This window comes from Schistocerca serialis, chromosome 10 (assembly GCF_023864345.2).
Source record: "Schistocerca serialis cubense isolate TAMUIC-IGC-003099 chromosome 10, iqSchSeri2.2, whole genome shotgun sequence".
NCBI lineage: Eukaryota > Metazoa > Arthropoda > Insecta > Orthoptera > Acrididae > Schistocerca > Schistocerca serialis.
Genome location: NC_064647.1, coordinates 181,168,427 through 181,191,073, shown reverse-complemented (window position 1 = coordinate 181,191,073; position 22,647 = coordinate 181,168,427). Strand labels below are relative to the sequence as shown.

General features: G+C 42.4%; 1 protein-coding gene across 2 annotated transcripts in view; it reads right to left on the bottom strand.

The window, feature by feature from the left end:
• LOC126425002 (sortilin-related receptor-like) overlaps positions 1 to 22,647 on the bottom strand; it is a 219,676-nt gene that overhangs the window by 42,759 nt on the left and 154,270 nt on the right. For both annotated transcript variants that reach the window (XM_050087901.1, XM_050087900.1), the window contains exons 27-29: positions 10,171 to 10,323; positions 5,653 to 5,918; positions 950 to 1,233 (exon numbers count right to left, since the gene is read on the bottom strand). In XM_050087901.1, the coding sequence (XP_049943858.1) occupies positions 950 to 1,233; positions 5,653 to 5,918; positions 10,171 to 10,323 (703 nt within the window). The remainder of the gene's footprint in view (positions 1 to 949; positions 1,234 to 5,652; positions 5,919 to 10,170; positions 10,324 to 22,647) is intronic.

Sequence of the window (22,647 nt, the reverse complement as noted above, 5' to 3'; positions counted from 1 at the left end):
GTTTTGGGCATGAAACATGTAGCAGCAAAGTTTGTTCCAAAATTGTTGAATTTTGACCAAAAATGATATGGCATAGACACCACTCAGTAATTGCTGAATGAATTCAACAACAATCCAGAACTTCCAAAGGTTATAACAGGTGACAAAACATGGGCAAAATGGTATGACGTGAAACCAAGGCTCGATAGTACCAATTAAAACTGCCTGAAGAGCCAAGACCGGCGGGAAAAAAAACAACAAGTTTGACTGCATGTGAAGGTTCTTCTCACTGTTTTCTTTGATTGCAACTGGATAGTGCATCACAAGTTCCTGCCATAATATCACACTGTCAATGAAGAATACGAGCTGGAAGTTGCATGCCATCTGGGTGAAGTAATCTGAAAAAAAAAGGCTAGAATTGTGGAAAAACCACATGTGGAAATTGCATCACAAAATGCTCCCACTTACACCTCAATGCTTCTTCATGATTTTTTGTCAAAAAATCAAACCGTTATGTTGCCTTAGCCACTGTATTCACCGGAGATCGTCCCCTGTAACTATTCCTATTCCCAAGGATGAAAAGAGCCATGAAATGATATTGTTTTGCCACCAGAAATAAGACAAAAAACAGAATTGCTGAACAAGCTGAAACATCATAATGAAAATCGACTTAAAGAAGTGCTTCCAAGACTGGAAAAAGCACTGGCACAAGTGTATCATATCTGAGGGGGATTACTTCAAAGCGGACAAAGCTGATGTTGAATAAATGAAGGTTCTTTAAGTAAACTAAAAAATTCCTGTTTCTATTTGATTACACCTTGTATATTTAATGGGAGGAGTTTAAATTATTTCTTTTTTCCCAATAATTTAAATAAATTTGATCTGTTATAACAGTAAATAAAATTAACTGAAAAACACAGCAATAAAATACGAGAAAAATAAGGAACGTTGTACAGACTTCTGTCCTTACCTCGTATTCAGTATTTCATTTGGTAGCTGAGGTTCCTGCCAGTACACTAGAATTGATTGGTTGGCCGCTTCCATGGCCTTGATGCTGTGTGGGACGGGCAGGGGTGCCGCGTGCCACACAGGGGGATAAGCCGCCGCCTTCTTGGCCCCCACAACGTCCTGAGCAACTTCTACATGGTACGATCCACCCCGTGCCACAATCAGCTGATGGTTCAGGTATGTTCCCGTGGTATTACCCAGACGCACACTCGAGGACTTTTTCAAATTCACCTCGGTCACAGTAATCTGTAATAGCAATGCTCTTATTTATTCTCAGTTCCAAATGAAGTTTGCAATTAATAAGATACAGAAAAGTCCCTTCAGGATTCGGTGAGATGCTGCATTGTCACACGTATTATTTAACCTTCTCCCTGAAAAAGTTGTACGAGACATGAAAAGCCCAGTAAATCTGCAAATGCTAACATATGCTGATGATAGGACAGATATTTCAGTTGAGAGAAGAACTTATAAAAACAGTGGAGGAACTGAGCAGTAATGCGGGCTTACGAATCTGCACAGAAAATAGATAAGTGATGGAACTAAGTAGAAGGATGAACCACAACGTGCCTGAGAATTTACAGGTGGAAGAGGCAAAGATGAAAATAGTTAAGGACCTTAAATACTTGGGATCACACTTCAGCCACAAGAATAATGTCCAGTCAGAAGGAAAGCAATAAATCGCTAATGCTATAGATCCATTACAACAGCCTAAAACCAGTTATGAAATCAGGGTAACCCCAACAAAAGTTAAAATGAAGGCGTACACTGAGGTGACAATAGTCATAGGATACCTCCTAATATAGTGTCGGACCACCTTTTGTCCGGAAAAGTGCAGCAACTCGACATGCAGTCAGAAGTCTCGTGCAGAAATACCTCTGTAGCCATCCGTAATTGTGAAACTGTTGCTAGTGCAGAATTTTTGCACAAAGTCACCTCCTGATTATTTCCCATAAACATCTGATGCATGGACAACTCATTTGCTCAAACGGTCTACAATGTTCTTCGAACCAACTGTGAATAATTGTGGCCTGATTACATGCTACATTTTCATCCATAAAAATTCCATCGTTGTTTGGGAATGTGAAGTCCACAAATGGGTGCAAATAGACTCCAAGTAGCCACACATAAACATTTCCAGTCAATGATCAGTTCAACTGGAACAGAGGACCCAGTGCATTCCCTGTAAATACATCCCACACCAGTATGGAGCCCCCGCCATTTTACACAGTGTGTTGTTGACAACTTGGGACTGTGGCTTCATGGGGCCTGCACCAAACACTAACCCTACCATCAGATCTTTCAAACTGAAAACTGGACTTATCCAACCAGGCCACAGTTTTCCAGTCATATAGCAGCCAGCTGATATGGTCACCAATCCAAGAGAGGTCCTGCAGGTCATGTTGTTAGCAAAGGCACTCTCATTAGTCGTCTGTTGTCACAGACCATGAACTACAAATTTCACTGCACTGTCCTAACAGATATGTTCATCATGTGTCTCACACTGATTTCTGCAGTTATTTCACACAGTGTTGCTCGTCTGTTAACACTGACAAATCTACAGAAAAGTCGCTGCTTAAGTGAAGGCTGTCAGCCAATATGTCGTCCGTGGTGAGAGGTACTCTCGGTATACTCTTGACACTGTGGATCTTGTAATATTGAATTCTCTAATGAAATGGAATGTCCCATGCATCTAACTCCAACTATCATTCCATGTTCAAAGTCCATTAATTCCTATTGTGAAGCCATAATCACATCAGAAACCTTTTCACATGAACGCCCTGATTACAAATGACAGCTACACCAATGCATTGCCCTTTTATACCTAATGTATGCTACCTGTAAGTGTGTATATGTGCATATTGCTATCCCACGACTTTTGTCACCTCTGTGTACGATTACTATAATTGCCACAGTGCTGCTACATGGTACAGAAACAGAGTACCATCACGGGTGGTAGAGAAAAACTGATGGTGTTTGACAGAAAAATCAATAGGAAGAATTTGGGGCCAGCAATTGAAGGAAGTGGGTGGAGGAGACTGAAAATGGAGGAAATATATGCTATGATGAATCAGCCCAATATTGTACATACTGACAGGTTAAGTGACTACAATGGGCTGGAAATGTTGCGAGGATAACAGATGGTGCCATACCGAAAGAAGTGTTGGTGGGAAGGCCATAAGGAAAGTGCCCCCAGGAAAAATCAAGAATATGATGGGAAGATGGACCCCAGAAAGATATGTATCAGCCAGAATTCAAAAAAGTGGATGGAAAATACACAGGACAAGATCTGGTGGAGGCAGTTTGCAAGACCAGTGCATAATCTGCAAGTCCCCCCCCCCCCCCCCCCCTCTCTCTCTCTCTCTCTCTCTCTCTCTCTCTGTGTGTGTGTGTGTGTGTGTGTGTGTGTGTGTGTGTGTGTGTGTGTGTGTGTGTGTGTGTGTGTACGTAGGCTGTGACTGAAAGATACATCTGGGTGGCTTTAAATCGTGCCTGTCTGCAACTTGACGTGTCTTCTCTACAGTAAGTAGCAATCTAGCTACAATGCTGATATTCCTGACTGGAGTTTCCATTTAGAAAAAAATTTGGTTTCTTTTCTGTACCCCCTTTTAGTATGCAGCAATATACATACATTTCCTGATGAAGGGTTGGCTGATATGCATCTTATGTTTTGGTTCACTGAATGCTACAGAAGAGCAGCATGACAATGTTATGTTGAGTTGTTTCCATAGTGATGGCAACCACATCACAGTACTTTCGCATGTTACTCTGTGTTATGTGTCACACTTTATTTTATTGTACATTACAATCTATTACACAATTGTGAAGGGATTTTCACAGAAACAAAGGGAAATGAGGCAATAAACTGAATAAATCACTGTTATATTACTACCATGTGATCAGGCACCAGAGACTATGGGTCCCTCACAACAAAATACTCTAAAAATATCTCTGAACAACCACCAAAATTTCATTGCTCGAGTTGAGATTCACCCTGTATTTCCAAACACTAAAATGAATTAAATATTCTCTTGAAATTTGCCTTTGGCTGGTTTATACAAATAATATTCATGTTATCTATCCTGAAACTGACTACATCCATCACACCTACAAACTAGGGATAAGAATTGTGACAGCTTTGCTGGCTTAATTGACTATGAGAAGCGTTTTAACACGGTACAGTACATAAACTTGGTTAACGTGCTGTCAAAACTGATACGGATATTTCTGGACAGTGTTAGAACTGTGTGTGATAACAAAATATTATTCCCACAGACAATCATTACCTCGGATTACGGCAGTTCAATACCAATTAACTGCTGCATTTAATATCCACTATAGTGTTTATAAAGTTCACGTCTGCGTTAGAAAGCTACCAGCTGAACAGTCAGTTATGTTTCACAGCTCTGTAAAAGGCAGAATCACAGGCACTGAATGATGCCACAATGAAAAAAAAATAACAGCTCTAAGATCTAGGCACGTAGAAGCTCACACTCTCTCTTGGACTCACTATGCTCCACACGAATACTGAAGAGAAAGAACATTTATAATTGTAAATGCGATAACAAAAAGGAAACAATATCTTGGACATGTGCTGAAGAATCCTGAGAAATACAGGTTCCTACAACTAACTCTTCACTTCACCTCAGTTTGACTTCGACATAAAATAGTCAGCACAGACTTGACAGAAAAAAAAATAAAAAAAAAATCACGCAATCCAGAAATTTAAGAAGTTGATTTCAGGTTTCATCCTGTGACCGTCCTTGAATGGCAATGGCCAAGTACAGTTGTCTTTAAGACAATATTCTACATGCAGTTCCACAGCCAGAAACCTAAGGCATTTTTTCAAATATACTTGTACAAACAGACTAAAGTGTGCTATAAAAATTAACAAATGCAAATATGCTAGCAGAGTCTCACAAACAACTGAGCCAATCCAACATATGTTTGAAACAGAAATGAACTGAAAACATTACAGAAGGTAAGGACTAAAGTTGGACCTCTGTGGAAGATGTCTTGTACAGCCATAAAGACAGCTCCACACACAACTTTAACACTCCCAGATAGCAACATATTTTTACGATAAGGAATGTATCTTGATCCATTCAGTATTAAATGTGTCCAACTCAACTCGCAAGTGATTTTCATATTACGAATAGCTCTCGGCCGAAAATGATGCCACTCTATCAAAAGCTGACTACCGCATTTTTTGGATGAAAATACTAGAAGATGATCAGAACATTCATTAAATGAATTCTTACATTACCAGAACTATGATTCTGTAAGAGAATGGCAGTAGGACTACAATTTTCATGAAATATATATTGTTTCACAATTCTGCAGAGGATGCAAAAATTAAAAATGTATTAAAAGAAGAAAATAATGATGCAGTTGTAGACTCTGTATCTGGATTAGGAGTAACACAGCTGAATACTATCAGAAAGTATTGTAGTGTAAAAACAAACAAACAGACCAAAACACACACACACACACACACACACACACACACTCACACACACACAAAACTACTACTACTACTACTACTACTACTACTAAAACTTGTCAATGGTCTGTTCTAATTAGTCATATCGGTAATACTGCATCACTCACATATTTACCAGACAGACATCATATACTCTGTGAGAATTCACACTTCTATATACATACCACATAATTAACAGGTGACAGCATACGTGGGCATGGGGAATTCCACGATATGTGCATGTGCAGTGTGCCATTTACATTATCTCCATCCGTAACACGGACATTGCGAGGTGCTGATAATGGCGAGAAGGGCGTCAACACCGTCTGTGCCGAAAGGGAGAGCGGTCCGTTACCCTTCGGACCCACAACAGCAATGTCTATCAGGTATTGCTCACAGGAGGCCAGGTCGCGGAGTGTCACATTCATCATGTTCGTCGTCATGCGAGGTCCTGCAGAGAAATTGGAAAAGCATTATCTACATGCTTAAATCTGGGCAGCAAGACAAAATAAGCCCATGCACGAGTATTCGTTTTCTATTCTGAAAGGATAGTTGCTACTCACCATATGCTGTGTTTCAGACAGGCACGATAAAACGACTGTCATAAAGTGAGCTTTCTGTTAAACAAGGCCTTAGTCGGAAATAGACAATTTATGCACACACATTTGCACAAATGCAATTCACACACACATGACCACAGCCTCTGGCTGCTGAGGCCACAATACGAACAGCGGTGCATGATGGGAGAAGCAAACAGGTGGTGAGGGTAAGGAGGAAGGATAGCATGGTAGGGATATGGGATAGTAAAGTGCTGCTTGTGGGAGGATATAGGAATGAGGTAGATTTTTTTTTTTTTTTTTTTTTTTTTTTTTTTGTGGTTTTAGGGCGCACAACTTCAACGGTCATTAGCGCCCAGACTACATTAGGAATGCACCGCGGAGCACAAGTTTAAAACAGCAACTAAAAGGGAAAACACGATAAAAGATCGACAGGCATAGGATTAAAAAAAACAGCATAATTAAATGTCCTTAGACAGGTTGGTCAATTTGATAAAATGAAGAACGCGAGCAGCTGCTCCTGGGTCATCTGCTAAAATGGCATCGAGAGTACATGGCAGGCCAAGATCAAGACGCAGTGGAGTAAAATCCGGACAGGACGTTAAAATGCGGCGGACCGTCAGCTAGTGCCCACACGGGCAGAACAGCGCCGGCGCAGCTGTCAACAGATGGCGATGGCTGAACCGGCAGTGTCCAATTCGTAACCGGGCCAAAACTACCTCCTCCCGCCGAGAGGGGCGTGAGGAGGACGTCCAAGCCGCGGGAAGAGGTTTCAAGTCCCGAAGCTTGTTGTCCGTAAGTGCAGCCCAATCGGCACGCCACAGCGATAAAATGCGCCGACAAACGACCCTGCTACAATCTGATGAAGGGACACAACAAGAAGCTGTCCGAGGCTGGAGGACCGCAGCCTTGGCCGCGGCATCTGCAGCTTCGTTCCCAGGGATACCGACATGGCCAGGAACCCACATAAAGCTAACCGGAGAACCGTCGTCCACCAGCTGCTGAAGAGAACGTTGGATCCGGTGCACGAAAGGGTGAACCGGATACGGATCACTGAGGCTCTGGATGGCGCTCAGGGAATCAGAGCAGATGACATAAGCAGAATGTCGGTGGCGGCAGATGTAAAGAACAGCCTGGTAGAGGGCAAAGAGCTCAGCTGTGAAGACCGAACAATGGCCATGGAGCCGGTATTTGAAACTTTGTGCCCCGACAATAAAAGAACAACAAACCCAGTCATTGGTCTTAGAGCCATCTGTATAAATGAAGGTCATATTAATGAACTTCGAACGAAGTTCAACAAAACGGGAGCGGTATACCGAACCGGGGGTAACCTCCTTTGGGAATGAGGTGGAGAGAGGGTAGGGCAGCTAGATGCAGTACAGAGGTTAGATGGGGGGGGGATAAGCAGAAAAGGAGAGAAGTGAACAGAGTGTGTGCTTTAGTGGAATAGAGGGCTGCATAGTGCTGGAATGGGAACAGGGAATGAGCAAGTGGGTGAGGACAATGACCAAGAAAGGTCGAGACCAGGCACAGTTCAGAAAAGAAGGTGTTGATGGGAAGGATCCAGATGGCACAGTCTGTGAAGCACTCACGGAAATGAACAATGTGGTGGACAGCGGGCTAAGCAACAGTGTAGTCCAGCTGTTTAGTGGCCACGGTCTGCTGGTGGCCATTCATGCAGACAGACAGGTTTGTTGGTTGCCATGCCCATGTATAATACAGCACAGTGCTTGCAGCTTAGCTTGTAGATCACATAACTAGTTTCACAGGTAGCCCTATCTTTGATGGGATAGGTGATGCTTGGGACCCGATTGGAGTAGGTGGTGGTGGGGACAGGTCTTGCATCTACATCTATTACAGGGATATGACCCAGGAGGCAAGGGTTTGGGAGCAGGGTTGTGTAGGAAGGGTAAGTATATTGCGAAGATTTGGTGGGCAGTGGAGTACCACTGTGGGAGGGGTGGGAAGGATAGTGGGCAGAACATTCCTCATTTCAGGGCACAACTACCTCTCAATGTGCCCTGAAATAAAAAATGTCTCACCCACTGTCCTTAGGAGTTTTACTGCAGTTCTGTACTGCCCCTTTTTAATAAGTTCTTTTACTACTCATAATGTACTTTTCAGGCAACTTTTTTCTAATTTTTTTCCTTTTCATGAAATCCCTAATTCAAATTATGAACGGCCAGGCTAGTTGGTCCCAGGTTGTTCTTACTGTCAACAGATGACAGTACTTCTGCCAATGTGGTTTACCAGTTTACTTCCTCCCGTGTTGTAAAGTACTTCATGCTCTGCATTCGCTAGTGGTACACCATGTCTTGTACACTCCATCATGGCGCTCTAGGTCACAGCACAAAATGTAAGTGCCTTGGTGTTCATTCCATACTTATTTACCAGTCAGTCATCTGTTGTATAGTCTGGTATCGCTTTGGTGTCATCTATTATATAGTCTGGTAACACTTTGGCACAGACTTACGTTTTATTGCACCTAGCACGCCAGCGGTTTTCTAAAAATGTTGTATGATTCTTTTCTTTTGTTTTCTCATGTGCTACTTCACATTAAAAATGTTATTGGCTTTGGTCTCTTTTTTATTTTTCAGTATCACATCTGATGACCGCTATCTAATAGCCAGTCATGGTCTAAGCATTGGAAAATAAAAGAGAACCTTACAACTGAAGTGGTATTTTCAAGCTCTACAACAGTGCTTTACTAGGCACGGTTCTGACAGATGAGATATGCCCCTGCCTTTCTTCGATTTTTCAAGTGACTTACTAAGCCAATTATAAGGTGCCCTACAGTTAAATGTGGACTTGGTGCCACATTGCAATTTGGCATTTTTCACTTTAACAAATCATTTGCAGAGTTAAAATTAAGGATGGAAACAAAAAAAAAAAAAAAAAAAAAAAAACCTACAATCAACTGGCAATAGAAACCTGCCTGTAAGAATTTGTAGTTGACACCGAGTTGCACAGATCCATTCTGTGACTGCTGATCTGTAAACTTTGCAAAATATTAAAGGAAGAGAAGGACAGAGTGTTGAAAGTATTAGAAAGACTTTTACTGCATAACACTACAACAGTTCTGTGTGTTCAGCTGTAAGCTACCATCAGAATTTACCAGATAAAAAAATAAAATAAAAAATGAGAAGTAATTTTAGGAAATCAATACATAATCTCTCTTTCCAGTGCACAAGAAAACCATTAATTACTGTTTAGTAAGAAAGGCTGCCTAAAGAAAAACTAGCCAAGTGCTTGCTAGTGAAAGTTGTTGTATCAAGCATATTGTCTGTAACATAAATGAAATCTATGGACATAATAAAATGTCCTAAGATTGTGTGTGATGGTGACATGATATTACACAAAAGTATGTGAAAATTCTTCAAGATACGTGAAAGCTACATTTATGTAAAACAGGGGTGATGTGATATAATCATGACTTTATTGGCACAAATATAGCACGAGCATTTAAAAGAAATTTAATGGAATATTGGACATTGGTATTGCCATCATCTTACAGCAGTTGTGTTCATTTGACAGTGTCAACACCTGAGCCACAGAATCTGATATTGCACTATTATGATTGTGAACTCTTTAAATGATCCTTTATCAGTGTGAGATGATCCATAGATGAATAAATCAAATCAAACTGACTAACAGCATTATTTATGCAGCAAATTCTAACACAATGAACATACAAATTTCAAAAGCAGAACAGTTTGCTATTTGAGGAGGATCATTTCTCAAGACAAAATAACTCAGAAATTAAAAAATGGATTGTCCTTACTAAAGACACATTCCACAGTGATAAGTCTCTTGACAAGAAGACTGACAGAGAAACTGAACACATTTGCTAAAATTTGCAGTGGCAGTGTGCTGTTCTATGGAAGTGGGAGATGGCAAATGAATGAACAAGATAAATGGCAGCTAGAATAGACAAAAGTCACCAGACACGCTAGACAAAGAGAAAAGCAAAGCATGTTTGAAACAAAACAGGTGAACATAGAATAAAAACAAGGTAGGTAAATCTTTTCTATTAGATACTACAGCATAACGAGTTGATGACAAATACTTCTGAATTCCATCCCCTGCCCCATCTTTTTTCAGTGAACTGTGTTTTTACTGGATAATAAATTAGTAATTTCACAATACCTGATAGAAGTTCGTCCAGGGTGACCCCATAGTAAACTCCGTATATCCAATCAATTTTAGCTTCAGTTTTTGGAGGTGCCCATTTGAGCTGCACATTCCCAGCATAAGTATCTATAGTGGTCGAAATGTGTGCAACTGGTGGCAGTTCGACACCTGAAATACACAAAGTGATTAGCTGACAGCAACTAATTTTAATGTTTTTTTTTTTTTCCACTTTTACCATCCAATGGCATTATCTGTATGATAATGGCGCCTTTATCCAAATCCTGAAACAAACACTGTGTCACCACACTTTATACAGTGAACGATTGAGACTATGGGAGGTTTGCTTATGAAGTATCAGCTTCCTTTCTCAAGAAACATCTACAGTAACACATAAAAATAACAACATCATGCCTCCAAAATCACCAATATAGTCAACACATATTCTTAACAACTATCGGAGTGAAGATTTCATCCAGCCCATGAGGCATGCAGAAGTGAATTTATAGCCAACACAGGAAATATGGACGTCAAAAGCTGGACTACAGCAAAGTGGAGCATCTCCTCTTGCTTTGGTATCCCTCAGAGTAAATAAATACTATTTTTCTTTCTTTTTGCAATTTATTTTCAGACAATAATTATATTATTAATACTGTCACACTCCAAATCAACAAATAAAGGTTTGAGGGTAAGCCTGATGTTTCAGTCAGTCACAGTGAAACTCCCTTTGGAAGAACATTATTCTTCCCCACTTTTGAAGAACCCCATTTCAGAAGCAACACTGCTTTTAAGGAATGAACATGAAACATTCTGCAAATTAAAATCCAGTTTCACACAATTTCTAATATGTCCAAACAAGTTTCAGATTTCTTTAAGTTTCATACAGGTCTTTCATCTCATGAAAGTAGATTAAGGTAATCTATTCCTTCCGTCTAGATTGAATACCAGAAAAAGCACTGAACGAATCAGAAATCTATTTCCACTCTATCTACAATGTGATAATGGTCACACAATGTGATGTCAGTGTCATGGAATTACAAAGCGGAAGATGTTAAGCCATAGTGATTGTTGACTTTATCAATTTTCCTTTTGTGGAGTTATGGCCTACAAACATACAAAGCTTACGAATCAACAAAAGTTGACCAACATCCACATTGTCGAAGACAATCATACCGTAAAACTTTCTGACATGACAAAGAAGAACCATTTGCCACCGTCTTTATTGTGCAGCATTCTCAAAAATGAGGAAGCACAGTTAAACACTGAAAGTAGCGGTTACTCTGGAGGCAAAAGAAGGAACATTCGTACGTCAACATTTAGTGATGTGGTAACCATTATTTTAAAAAGGTTTCAAGGAATTGCAAGATGCAGCATTCCTACGAGTGAAAAAGCATTCTTATAAATGGAAACACACTGCAAGAGAAGGCTCAAGAAATCGGCATGAAGATTGGCGTTGAAAATTTCAGTGCGTCAAATGGCTGGTTAGATCATTTTAGAAAATGTCAATCTCTCATTTCAGAATTTAAGTGGAGATAGTGAGGATGTGGATGTAGAAAGTGTAAGCTATTGTAAGAAATGATTAACACACTGTTACGACCCAACAGACATTCATAAAGCAGATGAAAATGATATATTTTTACTCTTTATGGGAGAAAAACACCAAGGAGGTTAGAGCCCACTGATAATATGGAAATTTAAAGCTTCCAGGTGCTTTAAAAACATAAAAATCTTACTTTGTACTTACGAATACAATAGTAATGTCTGGATGGCATCGAAAATTTTTACAAGACTTTAGATGCCAAGAAGAGTGCAGCAGATAGGAAACTAGTCCTGAACATCACAAGAAAAATCAGTTCTGAGGAACATCAATGTTGTGTTCCTTCCACCATCATCTACGATCTCTGGACCTGGGTGTAATTCACTCTGTTAAAGCCAAACACAGAGTAGCATTGTCCAGAGGTCAATTACATTCTTCGAGTGACGGACTGCAATGACACTCAACATTCTACAGGCTATGCATATGTTTCTTGCTGCCTGGTATTATGCAATAAAATGTACTGCGTCAAACTATTTTGCAAAGGCTGGTTGTAACACACCAGTTACAATTGAAGATGACAGCTTTCTAGAAAAAGAATGGAGCAGAAACATAGATGTTCCTGAAAAATGTGAGATTCCAGGACTTCGTTTCTTCTGATGACAATGTTCTAACTTCTGCAACCAAGATGAATGTAAGTGGTATGTGTGAAATATTAGTGAAGGAACACTGTGAGGTACATGGTGGTAGTACAAAGATGATGAAGAGGAGAAGACCGTTGGATGACGTTTTGCAGCTGGTGTGCAGGGAACAGGTAACGCTGGGAACTATTATCCTCTTTTCATGTAGACAAGTCAATTCTAAAAATTAATAACCAACTGGAACTGCTGTCACTGCAATATGCAGGAAGGACAAAACAATACGAGGCTCACTTCAAAAGTCCTGCCCACTGTGCACATGTGATCATTATGGCAGCATGACAAAGTTGAAATTCATGCCAGTTTTGAGTGGAACTTTAGGCGTGACAGTCATGTGTGTGTTCGCTGGTTCACTTGGCTGTGTTGTAATTCAGTTTTAAAATAGAAGCTGAATCCACATTAGGTCAGATTACAAATAGTGACCAGCATTCCTACTTCAAAATAGAATACTTGCGTTTAAAGAACCCAAGAGCAATCTACAATGCTTTGAGAGAGGTGTGGGAATGGTGTGGTGGATTGTAGCACATTGTTATGGTGGACTGCTCATTTCCATGAAGGTCAGGTAAGCACTGGGGACAGCCCAAGAAGTGGAAGGCCATCAACTGCAACAGACTACACCTCTCAGGATATTGTTAATAACATGTCGAGAGAGAGAATCAGTGAAAAACGTGATGAAACTGTATCTGAGGCCAGTAGTCTGTGACTTCAGTTAACAGAATCATAACTGAAAAGTTGAAGATGAGAAAAGTTGCTGCCAGGTGGGTTCCACACAGTCTGACAGCAGATCACAGAAAAATTAATTCAATGTTACCAAAAAGAAGGGGAACAGTTTCTGAGGAGGATTGTTGTACTTGAAACCTGGATACAAGATTCTGAGCCAGAACTGAAGTCTCAGTCACTGCAATGGAAAAGTTCTGACTCTCCACCCCCCAAAAAATTCTGCTGCCAACAATGAAAGGCAAAACTGATGATGATCTTTGTGCGTGTCTTGAATGGAGTCATAGCTACAAACAGGGTACTCCAGGGAACAGGAGCATCTTGCTGCAAGCTGCTTCTGCAAAATGTTTTGCACCCAAAAATTCATCAAAGAACACTTGGCATGTTTGCGGCTGGTGTCCTCATTTTACATGGTAAAGTAAGACTGCATACTGCCTTACCAGTGAGAGAAATGTTCAGCTAATACAGATAGAAAATACTTTCCCGCCAATAGCAGGGTCCTCATACGAGACCACCAGACTTTGAGTTGTTTCCCAAATTGAAGGAAGAGTTACATGAAAAACATTTTGACACAACTGACGAAGTTTCCAGTGAGGTGGCCTAACTAATCAAACAGCTCAACAGTAGAGTTGCCCTACATGGAATACAAAAGTTGCCAAAATTTTGGGATGCCATCATTAGCAAAAATGAAGATTACACAGAAGGGCTTAAAAGGTGTTTTGTAAAATAAATTATTTTCTTTAGTTCTATCTTACAGTGTGCAAAACTTTCAAAGTGACCATCACAGAAGATGTGTTTTGTAAAAAAGCCCTCGCCATTTAAGGAAAATCCCTGATTAAAAAAAAATATTTGAGTCCCCAGAGATTCGTTAAAAAAGGGTTTTACTTTGCCAGAACTACTTTGCTCGATATGGTTTCAAAATTATTGTTATTGTTATTATCTTTCCTTTCTCAGACCTTAGGTCTGGTTCGGAATGAAAGTGACGCGGACCTTGATCAAGCGTCACTTCCTTATAACTGTACGGTATATGTTACATTGCGTTTAGGAACTTTCGGGTAATTGAACATGTATCAATAATTACGGATTTCTGAAGTTGTATATATAAGTTTGGATGTAGCTGTATTGCATTGATGTACTGGTGGATATTGCGTGGTATGACTCCTGTAGTTGAAAGTATAATTGGTATAATGTCAACTTTATCCTGATGCCACATGTCCTTGACTTCCTCAGCCAGTTGGATGTATTTTTCAATTTTTTCTCCTGTTTTCTTCTGTATATTTGCTGTACTGGGTATGGATATTTCAATTAGTTGTGTTAATTTCTTCTTTTTATTGGTGAGTATGATGTCAGGTTTGTTATGTGGCATTGTTTTATCTGTTTTAATGGTTCTGTTCCAGTATAATTTGTATTCATCATTCTCCAGTACATTTTGTGGTGTATACTTGTATGTAGGAATGTGTTGTTTTAAAAGTTTATGTTGTAAGGCAAGCTGTTGATGTATTATTTTTGCGACGTTGTCATGTCTTCTGGGGTATTCTGTATTTGCTAGTATTGTACATCCGCTTGTGATGTGATCTACTGTTTCCATTTGTTGTTTGCAAAGTCTGCATTTATCTGTTGTGGTATTGGGATCTTTAATAATATGCTTGCTGTAATATCTGGTGTTTATTGTTTGATCCTGTATTGCAATCATGAATCCTTCTGTCTCACTGTATATATTGCCTCTTCTTAGCCATGTGTTGGATGCGTCTTGATCGATGTGTGGCTGTGTTAGATGATACGGGTGCTTGCCATGTAGTGTTTTCTTTTTCCAATTTACTTTCTTTGTATCTGTTGTTGTTATGTGATCTAAAGGGTTGTAGAGGTGGTTATGAAATTGTAGTGGTGTAGCCGATGTATTTATGTGGGTGATTGCTTTGTGTATTTTGCTAGTTTCTGCTCGTTCTAGAAAGAATTTTCTTAAATTGTCTACCTGTCCATAATGTAGGGTTATAATAGAGGGAAACATTTCACGTAGGAAATATATATCTAAAAACAAAGATGATGTGACTTACCAAATGAAAGTGCTGGCAGGTCGACAGACACACAAACAAACACAAACATACACACAAAATTCAAGCTTTCGCAACAAACTGTTGCCTCATCAGGAAAGAGGGAAGGAGAGGGGAAGACGAAAGGAAGTGGGTTTTAAAGGAGAGGGTAAGGAGTCATTCCAATCCCGGGAGCGGAAAGACTTACCTTAGGGGGAAAAAAGGACAGGTATACACTCGCACACACGCACATATCCATCCACACATACAGACACAAGCAGACATATTTAAAGACAAGGAGTTTGGGCAGAGATGTCAGTCGAGGCAGAAGTGTAGAGGCAAAGAAGTTGTTGAAAGACAGGTGAGGTATGAGTGGCGGCAACTTGAAATTAGCGGAGATTGAGGCCTGGCGGATGACGAGAAGAGAGGATATACTGAAGGGCAAGTTCCCATCTCCGGAGTTCGGATAGGTTGGTGTTGGTGGGAAGTATCCAGATAACCCGGACGGTGTAACACTGTGCCAAGATGTGCTGGCCGTGCACCAAGGCATGTTTAGCCACAGGGTGATCCTCATTACCAACAAACACTGTCTGCCTGTGTCCATTCATGCGAATGGACAGTTTGTTGCTGGTCATTCCCACATAGAATGCGTCACAGTGTAGGCAGGTCAGTTGGTAGATCACGTGGGTGCTTTCACACGTGGCTCTGCCTTTGATCGTGTACACCTTCCGGGTTACAGGACTGGAGTAGGTGGTGGTGGGAGGGTGCATGGGACAGGTTTTACACCGGGGGCGGTTACAAGGGTAGGAGCCAGAGGGTAGGGAAGGTGGTTTGGGGATTTCATAGGGATGAACTAAGAGGTTACGAAGGTTAGGTGGACGGCGGAAAGACACTCTTGGTGGAGTGGGGAGGATTTCATGAAGGATGGATCTCATTTCTGGGCAGGATTTTAGGAAGTCGTATCCCTGCTGGAGAGCCACATTCAGAATCTGATCCAGTCCCGGAAAGTATCCTGTCACAAGTGGGGCACTTTTGTGGTTCTTCTGTGGGAGGTTCTGGGTTTGAGAGGATGAGGAAGTTGCTCTGGTTATTTGCTTCTGTACCAGGTCGGGAGGGTAGTTGCGGGATGCGAAAGCTGTTGTCAGGTTGTTGGTGTAATGCTTCAGGGATTCCGGACTGGAGCAGATTCGTTTGCCACGAAGACCTAGGCTGTAGGGAAGGGACCGTTTGATGTGGAATGGGTGGCAGCTGTCGTAATGGAGGTACTGTTGCTTGTTGGTGGGTTTGATGTGGACGGACGTGTGAAGCTGGCCATTGGACAGGTGGAGGTCAACATCAAGGAAAGTGGCATGGGATTTGGAGTAGGACCAGGTGAATCTGATGGAACCAAAGGAGTTGAGGTTGGAGAGGAAATTCTGGAGTTCTTCTTCACTGTGAGTCCAGATCATGAAGATGTCATCAATAAATCTGTACCAAACTTTGGGTTGGCAGGCCTGGGTAACCAAGAAGGCTTCCTCTAAGCGACCCATGAATAGGTTGGCGTACGAAGGGGCCATCCTGGTACCCATGGCTGTTCCCTTTAATTGCTGGTATGTCTGGCCTTCAAAAGTGAAGAAGTTGTGGGTCAGGATGAAGCTGGCTAAGGTAATGAGGAAAGAGGTTTTGGGTAGGGTGGCAGGTGATCGGCGTGAAAGGAAGTGCTCCATTGCAGCGAGGCCCTGGACGTGCGGGATATTTGTGTATAAGGAAGTGGCATCAATGGTTACAAGGATGGTTTCTGGGGGTAACGGATTGGGTAAGGATTCCAGGCGTTCGAGAAAGTGGTTGGTGTCTTTGATGAAGGATGGGAGACTGCACGTAATGGGTTGAAGGTGTTGATCTACGTAGGCAGAGATACGTTCTGTGGGGGCTTGGTAACCAGCTACAATGGGACGGCCAGGATGATTGGGTTTGTGAATTTTAGGAAGAAGGTAGAAGGTAGGGGTGCGGGGTGTCGGTGGGGTCAGGAGGTTGATGGAGTCAGGTGAAAGGTTTTGTAGGGGGCCTAAGGTTCTGAGGATTCCCTGAAGCTCCGCCTGGACATCAGGAATGGGATTACCTTGGCAAACTTTGTATGTGGTGTTGTCTGAAAGCTGACGCAGTCCCTCAGCCACATACTCCCGACGATCAAGTACCACGGTCGTGGAACCCTTGTCCGCCGGAAGAATGATGATGGACCGGTCAGCCTTCAGATCACGGATAGCCTGGGCTTCAGCAGTGGTGATGTTGGGAGTAGGATTAAGGTTTTTTAAGAAGGATTGGGAGGCAAGGCTGGAAGTCAGAAATTCCTGGAAGGTTTGGAGAGGGTGATTTTGAGGAAGAGGAGGTGGGTCCCGCTGTGACGGAGGACGGAACTGTTCCAGGCAGGGTTCAATTTGGATAGTGTCTTGGGGAGTTGGATCATTAGGGGTAGGATTAGGATCATTTTTCTTCGTGGCAAAGTGATACTTCCAGCAGAGAGTACGAGTGTAGGACAGTAAATCTTTGACGAGGGCTGTTTGGTTGAATCTGGGAGTGGGGCTGAAGGTGAGGCCTTTGGATAGGACAGAGGTTTCAGATTGGGAGAGAGGTTTGGAGGAAAGGTTAACTACTGAATTAGGGTGTTGTGGTGCCAGATTGTGTTGCTTGGAATTTTGAGGTTTTGGAGGGAGTGGAGCTGGAAGTGGGAGACTGAGTAGATGGGAGAGACTGGGTTTGTGTGCAATGAGAGGTGGTTGAGGTTTGCTGGAAAGGTTGTGAAGGGTGAGTGAGTTGCCTTTCCGGAGGTGGGAAACCAGGAGATTGGATAGTTTTTTGAGGTGAAGGGTGGCATGCTGCTCTAATTTGCAGTTGGCCTGTAGGAGGATGCTCTGAATAGCCGGTGTGGATGTGGGAGAGGAAAGATTGAGGACTTTTATTAAGGATAGGAGTTGACGGGTGTGTTCATTGGCTGAGTTGATGTGTAGGTGAAGGATTAGGTGGGTGAGGGCAGTGGATTGTTCAGTTTGGAACTGGTATAGGGACTGATGGAAAGAAGGGTTGCAGCCAGAGATGGGAACTTTAAGTGTGAGGCCTTTGGGGGTTATGCCAAATGTCAGACAAGCCTGAGAAAATAAAATATGCGAGCGTAATCAGGCTTGTCTGACATTTGGCATAACCCCCAAAGGCCTCACACTTAAAGTTCCCATCTCTGGCTGCAACCCTTCTTTCCATCAGTCCCTATACCAGTTCCAAACTGAACAATCCACTGCCCTCACCCACCTAATCCTTCACCTACACATCAACTCAGCCAATGAACACACCCGTCAACTCCTATCCTTAATAAAAGTCCTCAATCTTTCCTCTCCCACATCCACACCGGCTATTCAGAGCATCCTCCTACAGGCCAACTGCAAATTAGAGCAGCATGCCACCCTTCACCTCAAAAAACTATCCAATCTCCTGGTTTCCCACCTCCGGAAAGGCAACTCACTCACCCTTCACAACCTTTCCAGCAAACCTCAACCACCTCTCATTGCACACAAACCCAGTCTCTCCCATCTACTCAGTCTCCCACTTCCAGCTCCACTCCCTCCAAAACCTCAAAATTCCAAGCAACACAATCTGGCACCACAACACCCTAATTCAGTAGTTAACCTTTCCTCCAAACCTCTCTCCCAATCTGAAACCTCTGTCCTATCCAAAGGCCTCACCTTCAGCCCCACTCCCAGATTCAACCAAACAGCCCTCGTCAAAGATTTACTGTCCTACACTCGTACTCTCTGCTGGAAGTATCACTTTGCCACGAAGAAAAATGATCCTAATCCTACCCCTAATGATCCAACTCCCCAAGACACTATCCAAATTGAACCCTGCCTGGAACAGTTCCGTCCTCCGTCACAGCGGGACCCACCTCCTCTTCCTCAAAATCACCCTCTCCAAACCTTCCAGGAATTTCTGACTTCCAGCCTTGCCTCCCAATCCTTCTTAAAAAACCTTAATCCTACTCCCAACATCACCACTGCTGAAGCCCAGGCTATCCGTGATCTGAAGGCTGACCGGTCCATCATCATTCTTCCGGCGGACAAGGGTTCCACGACCGTGGTACTTGATCGTCGGGAGTATGTGGCTGAGGGACTGCGTCAGCTTTCAGACAACACCACATACAAAGTTTGCCAAGGTAATCCCATTCCTGATGTCCAGGCGGAGCTTCAGGGAATCCTCAGAACCTTAGGCCCCCTACAAAACCTTTCACCTGACTCCATCAACCTCCTGACCCCACCGACACCCCGCACCCCTACCTTCTACCTTCTTCCTAAAATTCACAAACCCAATCATCCTGGCCGTCCCATTGTAGCTGGTTACCAAGCCCCCACAGAACGTATCTCTGCCTACGTAGATCAACACCTTCAACCCATTACGTGCAGTCTCCCATCCTTCATCAAAGACACCAACCACTTTCTCGAACGCCTGGAATCCTTACCCAATCCGTTACCCCCAGAAACCATCCTTGTAACCATTGATGCCACTTCCTTATACACAAATATCCCGCACGTCCAGGGCCTCGCTGCAATGGAGCACTTCCTTTCACGCCGATCACCTGCCACCCTACCCAAAACCTCTTTCCTCATTACCTTAGCCAGCTTCATCCTGACCCACAACTTCTTCACTTTTGAAGGCCAGACATACCAGCAATTAAAGGGAACAGCCATGGGTACCAGGATGGCCCCTTCGTACGCCAACCTATTCATGGGTCGCTTAGAGGAAGCCTTCTTGGTTACCCAGGCCTGCCAACCCAAAGTTTGGTACAGATTTATTGATGACATCTTCATGATCTGGACTCACAGTGAAGAAGAACTCCAGAATTTCCTCTCCAACCTCAACTCCTTTGGTTCCATCAGATTCACCTGGTCCTACTCCAAATCCCATGCCACTTTCCTTGATGTTGACCTCCACCTGTCCAATGGCCAGCTTCACACGTCCGTCCACATCAAACCCACCAACAAGCAACAGTACCTCCATTACGACAGCTGCCACCCATTCCACATCAAACGGTCCCTTCCCTACAGCCTAGGTCTTCGTGGCAAACGAATCTGCTCCAGTCCGGAATCCCTGAAGCATTACACCAACAACCTGACAACAGCTTTCGCATCCCGCAACTACCCTCCCGACCTGGTACAGAAGCAAATAACCAGAGCAACTTCCTCATCCTCTCAAACCCAGAACCTCCCACAGAAGAACCACAAAAGTGCCCCACTTGTGACAGGATACTTTCCGGGACTGGATCAGATTCTGAATGTGGCTCTCCAGCAGGGATACGACTTCCTAAAATCCTGCCCAGAAATGAGATCCATCCTTCATGAAATCCTCCCCACTCCACCAAGAGTGTCTTTCCGCCGTCCACCTAACCTTCGTAACCTCTTAGTTCATCCCTATGAAATCCCCAAACCACCTTCCCTACCCTCTGGCTCCTACCCTTGTAACCGCCCCCGGTGTAAAACCTGTCCCATGCACCCTCCCACCACCACCTACTCCAGTCCTGTAACCCGGAAGGTGTACACGATCAAAGGCAGAGCCACGTGTGAAAGCACCCACGTGATCTACCAACTGACCTGCCTACACTGTGACGCATTCTATGTGGGAATGACCAGCAACAAACTGTCCATTCGCATGAATGGACACAGGCAGACAGTGTTTGTTGGTAATGAGGATCACCCTGTGGCTAAACATGCCTTGGTGCACGGCCAGCACATCTTGGCACAGTGTTACACCGTCCGGGTTATCTGGATACTTCCCACCAACACCAACCTATCCGAACTCCGGAGATGGGAACTTGCCCTTCAGTATATCCTCTCTTCTCGTCATCCGCCAGGCCTCAATCTCCGCTAATTTCAAGTTGCCGCCACTCATACCTCACCTGTCTTTCAACAACTTCTTTGCCTCTACACTTCTGCCTCGACTGACATCTCTGCCCAAACTCCTTGTCTTTAAATATGTCTGCTTGTGTCTGTATGTGTGGATGGATATGTGCGTGTGTGCGAGTGTATACCTGTCCTTTTTTCCCCCTAAGGTAAGTCTTTCCGCTCCCGGGATTGGAATGACTCCTTACCCTCTCCTTTAAAACCCACTTCCTTTCGTCTTCCCCTCTCCTTCCCTCTTTCCTGATGAGGCAACAGTTTGTTGCGAAAGCTTGAATTTTGTGTGTATGTTTGTGTTTGTTTGTGTGTCTGTCGACCTGCCAGCACTTTCATTTGGTAAGTCACATCATCTTTGTTTTTAGATATATATGTCCATAATGTAGGTTTTTTATGTCGATAAATCCCCTTCCTCCTTCCTTTCTGCTTAATGTGAATCTTTCTGTTGCTGAATGTATGTGAAGTATTCTATATTTGTGGCATTGTGATCGTGTAAGTGTATTGAGTGCTTCTAGGTCTGTGTTACTCCATTTCACTACTCCGAATGAGTAGGTCAATATTGGTATAGCATAGGTATTTATAGCTTTTGTCTTGTTTCTTGCTGTCAATTCTGTTTTCAGTATTTTTGTTAGTCTTTGTCTATATTTTTCTTTTAGCTCTTCCTTAATATTTCTATCATCTATCCCTATTTCTTGTCTGTATCCTAGATATTTATAGGCATCTGTTTTTTCCATCGCTTCTATGCAGTCGCTGTGGTTATCCAATATGTAATCTTCTTGTTTAGTGTGTTTTCCCTTGACTATGCTATTTTTCTTACATTTGTCTGTTCCAAAAGCCATATTTATATCATTGCTAAATACTTCTGTTATCTTTAGTAATTGGTTGAGTTGTTGATTTGTTGCTGCCAGTAGTTTTAGATCATCCATGTATAGCAAATGTGTGATTTTGTGTGGGTATGTTCCAGTAATATTGTAACCATAATTTGTATTATTTAGCATGTTGGATAGTGGGATCAGAGCAAGGCAGAACCAGAAAGGACTTAATGAATCTCCTTGGTATGTTCCACGCTTAATCTGTATTGGCTGTGATGTGATATTATTTGAATTTGTTTGGATATTAAGTGTGGTTTTCCAGTTTTTCATTACTATGTTTAGGAACTGTATCAATTTAGGATCTACTTTATATATTTCCAATATTTGTAGTAACCATGAGTGGGGTACACTATCAAAAGCTTTTTGGTAATCGATGTATGCGTAGTGTAGCGACCTTTGTTTAGTTTTAGCTTGATATGTCACCTCTGCATCTATTATCAGTTGCTCTTTACATCCTCGTGCTCCTTTGCAACAGCCTTTTTGTTCTTCATTTATAATTTTGTTCTGTGTTGTATGTGTCACTAGTTTCTGTTTAATGACTGAAGTTAATATTTTGTATATTGTTGGTAGGCATGTTATGGGGCGATATTTAGCTGGGTTCGCTGTGTCTGCTTGATCTTTAGGTTTCAGATAAGTTATTCCATGTGTAAGTGTATCAGGAAATGTGTATGGGTCTGCAATGTAACTGTTCAATAATTTAGTTAGATGTGAATGTGTTGAGGTGAACTTCTT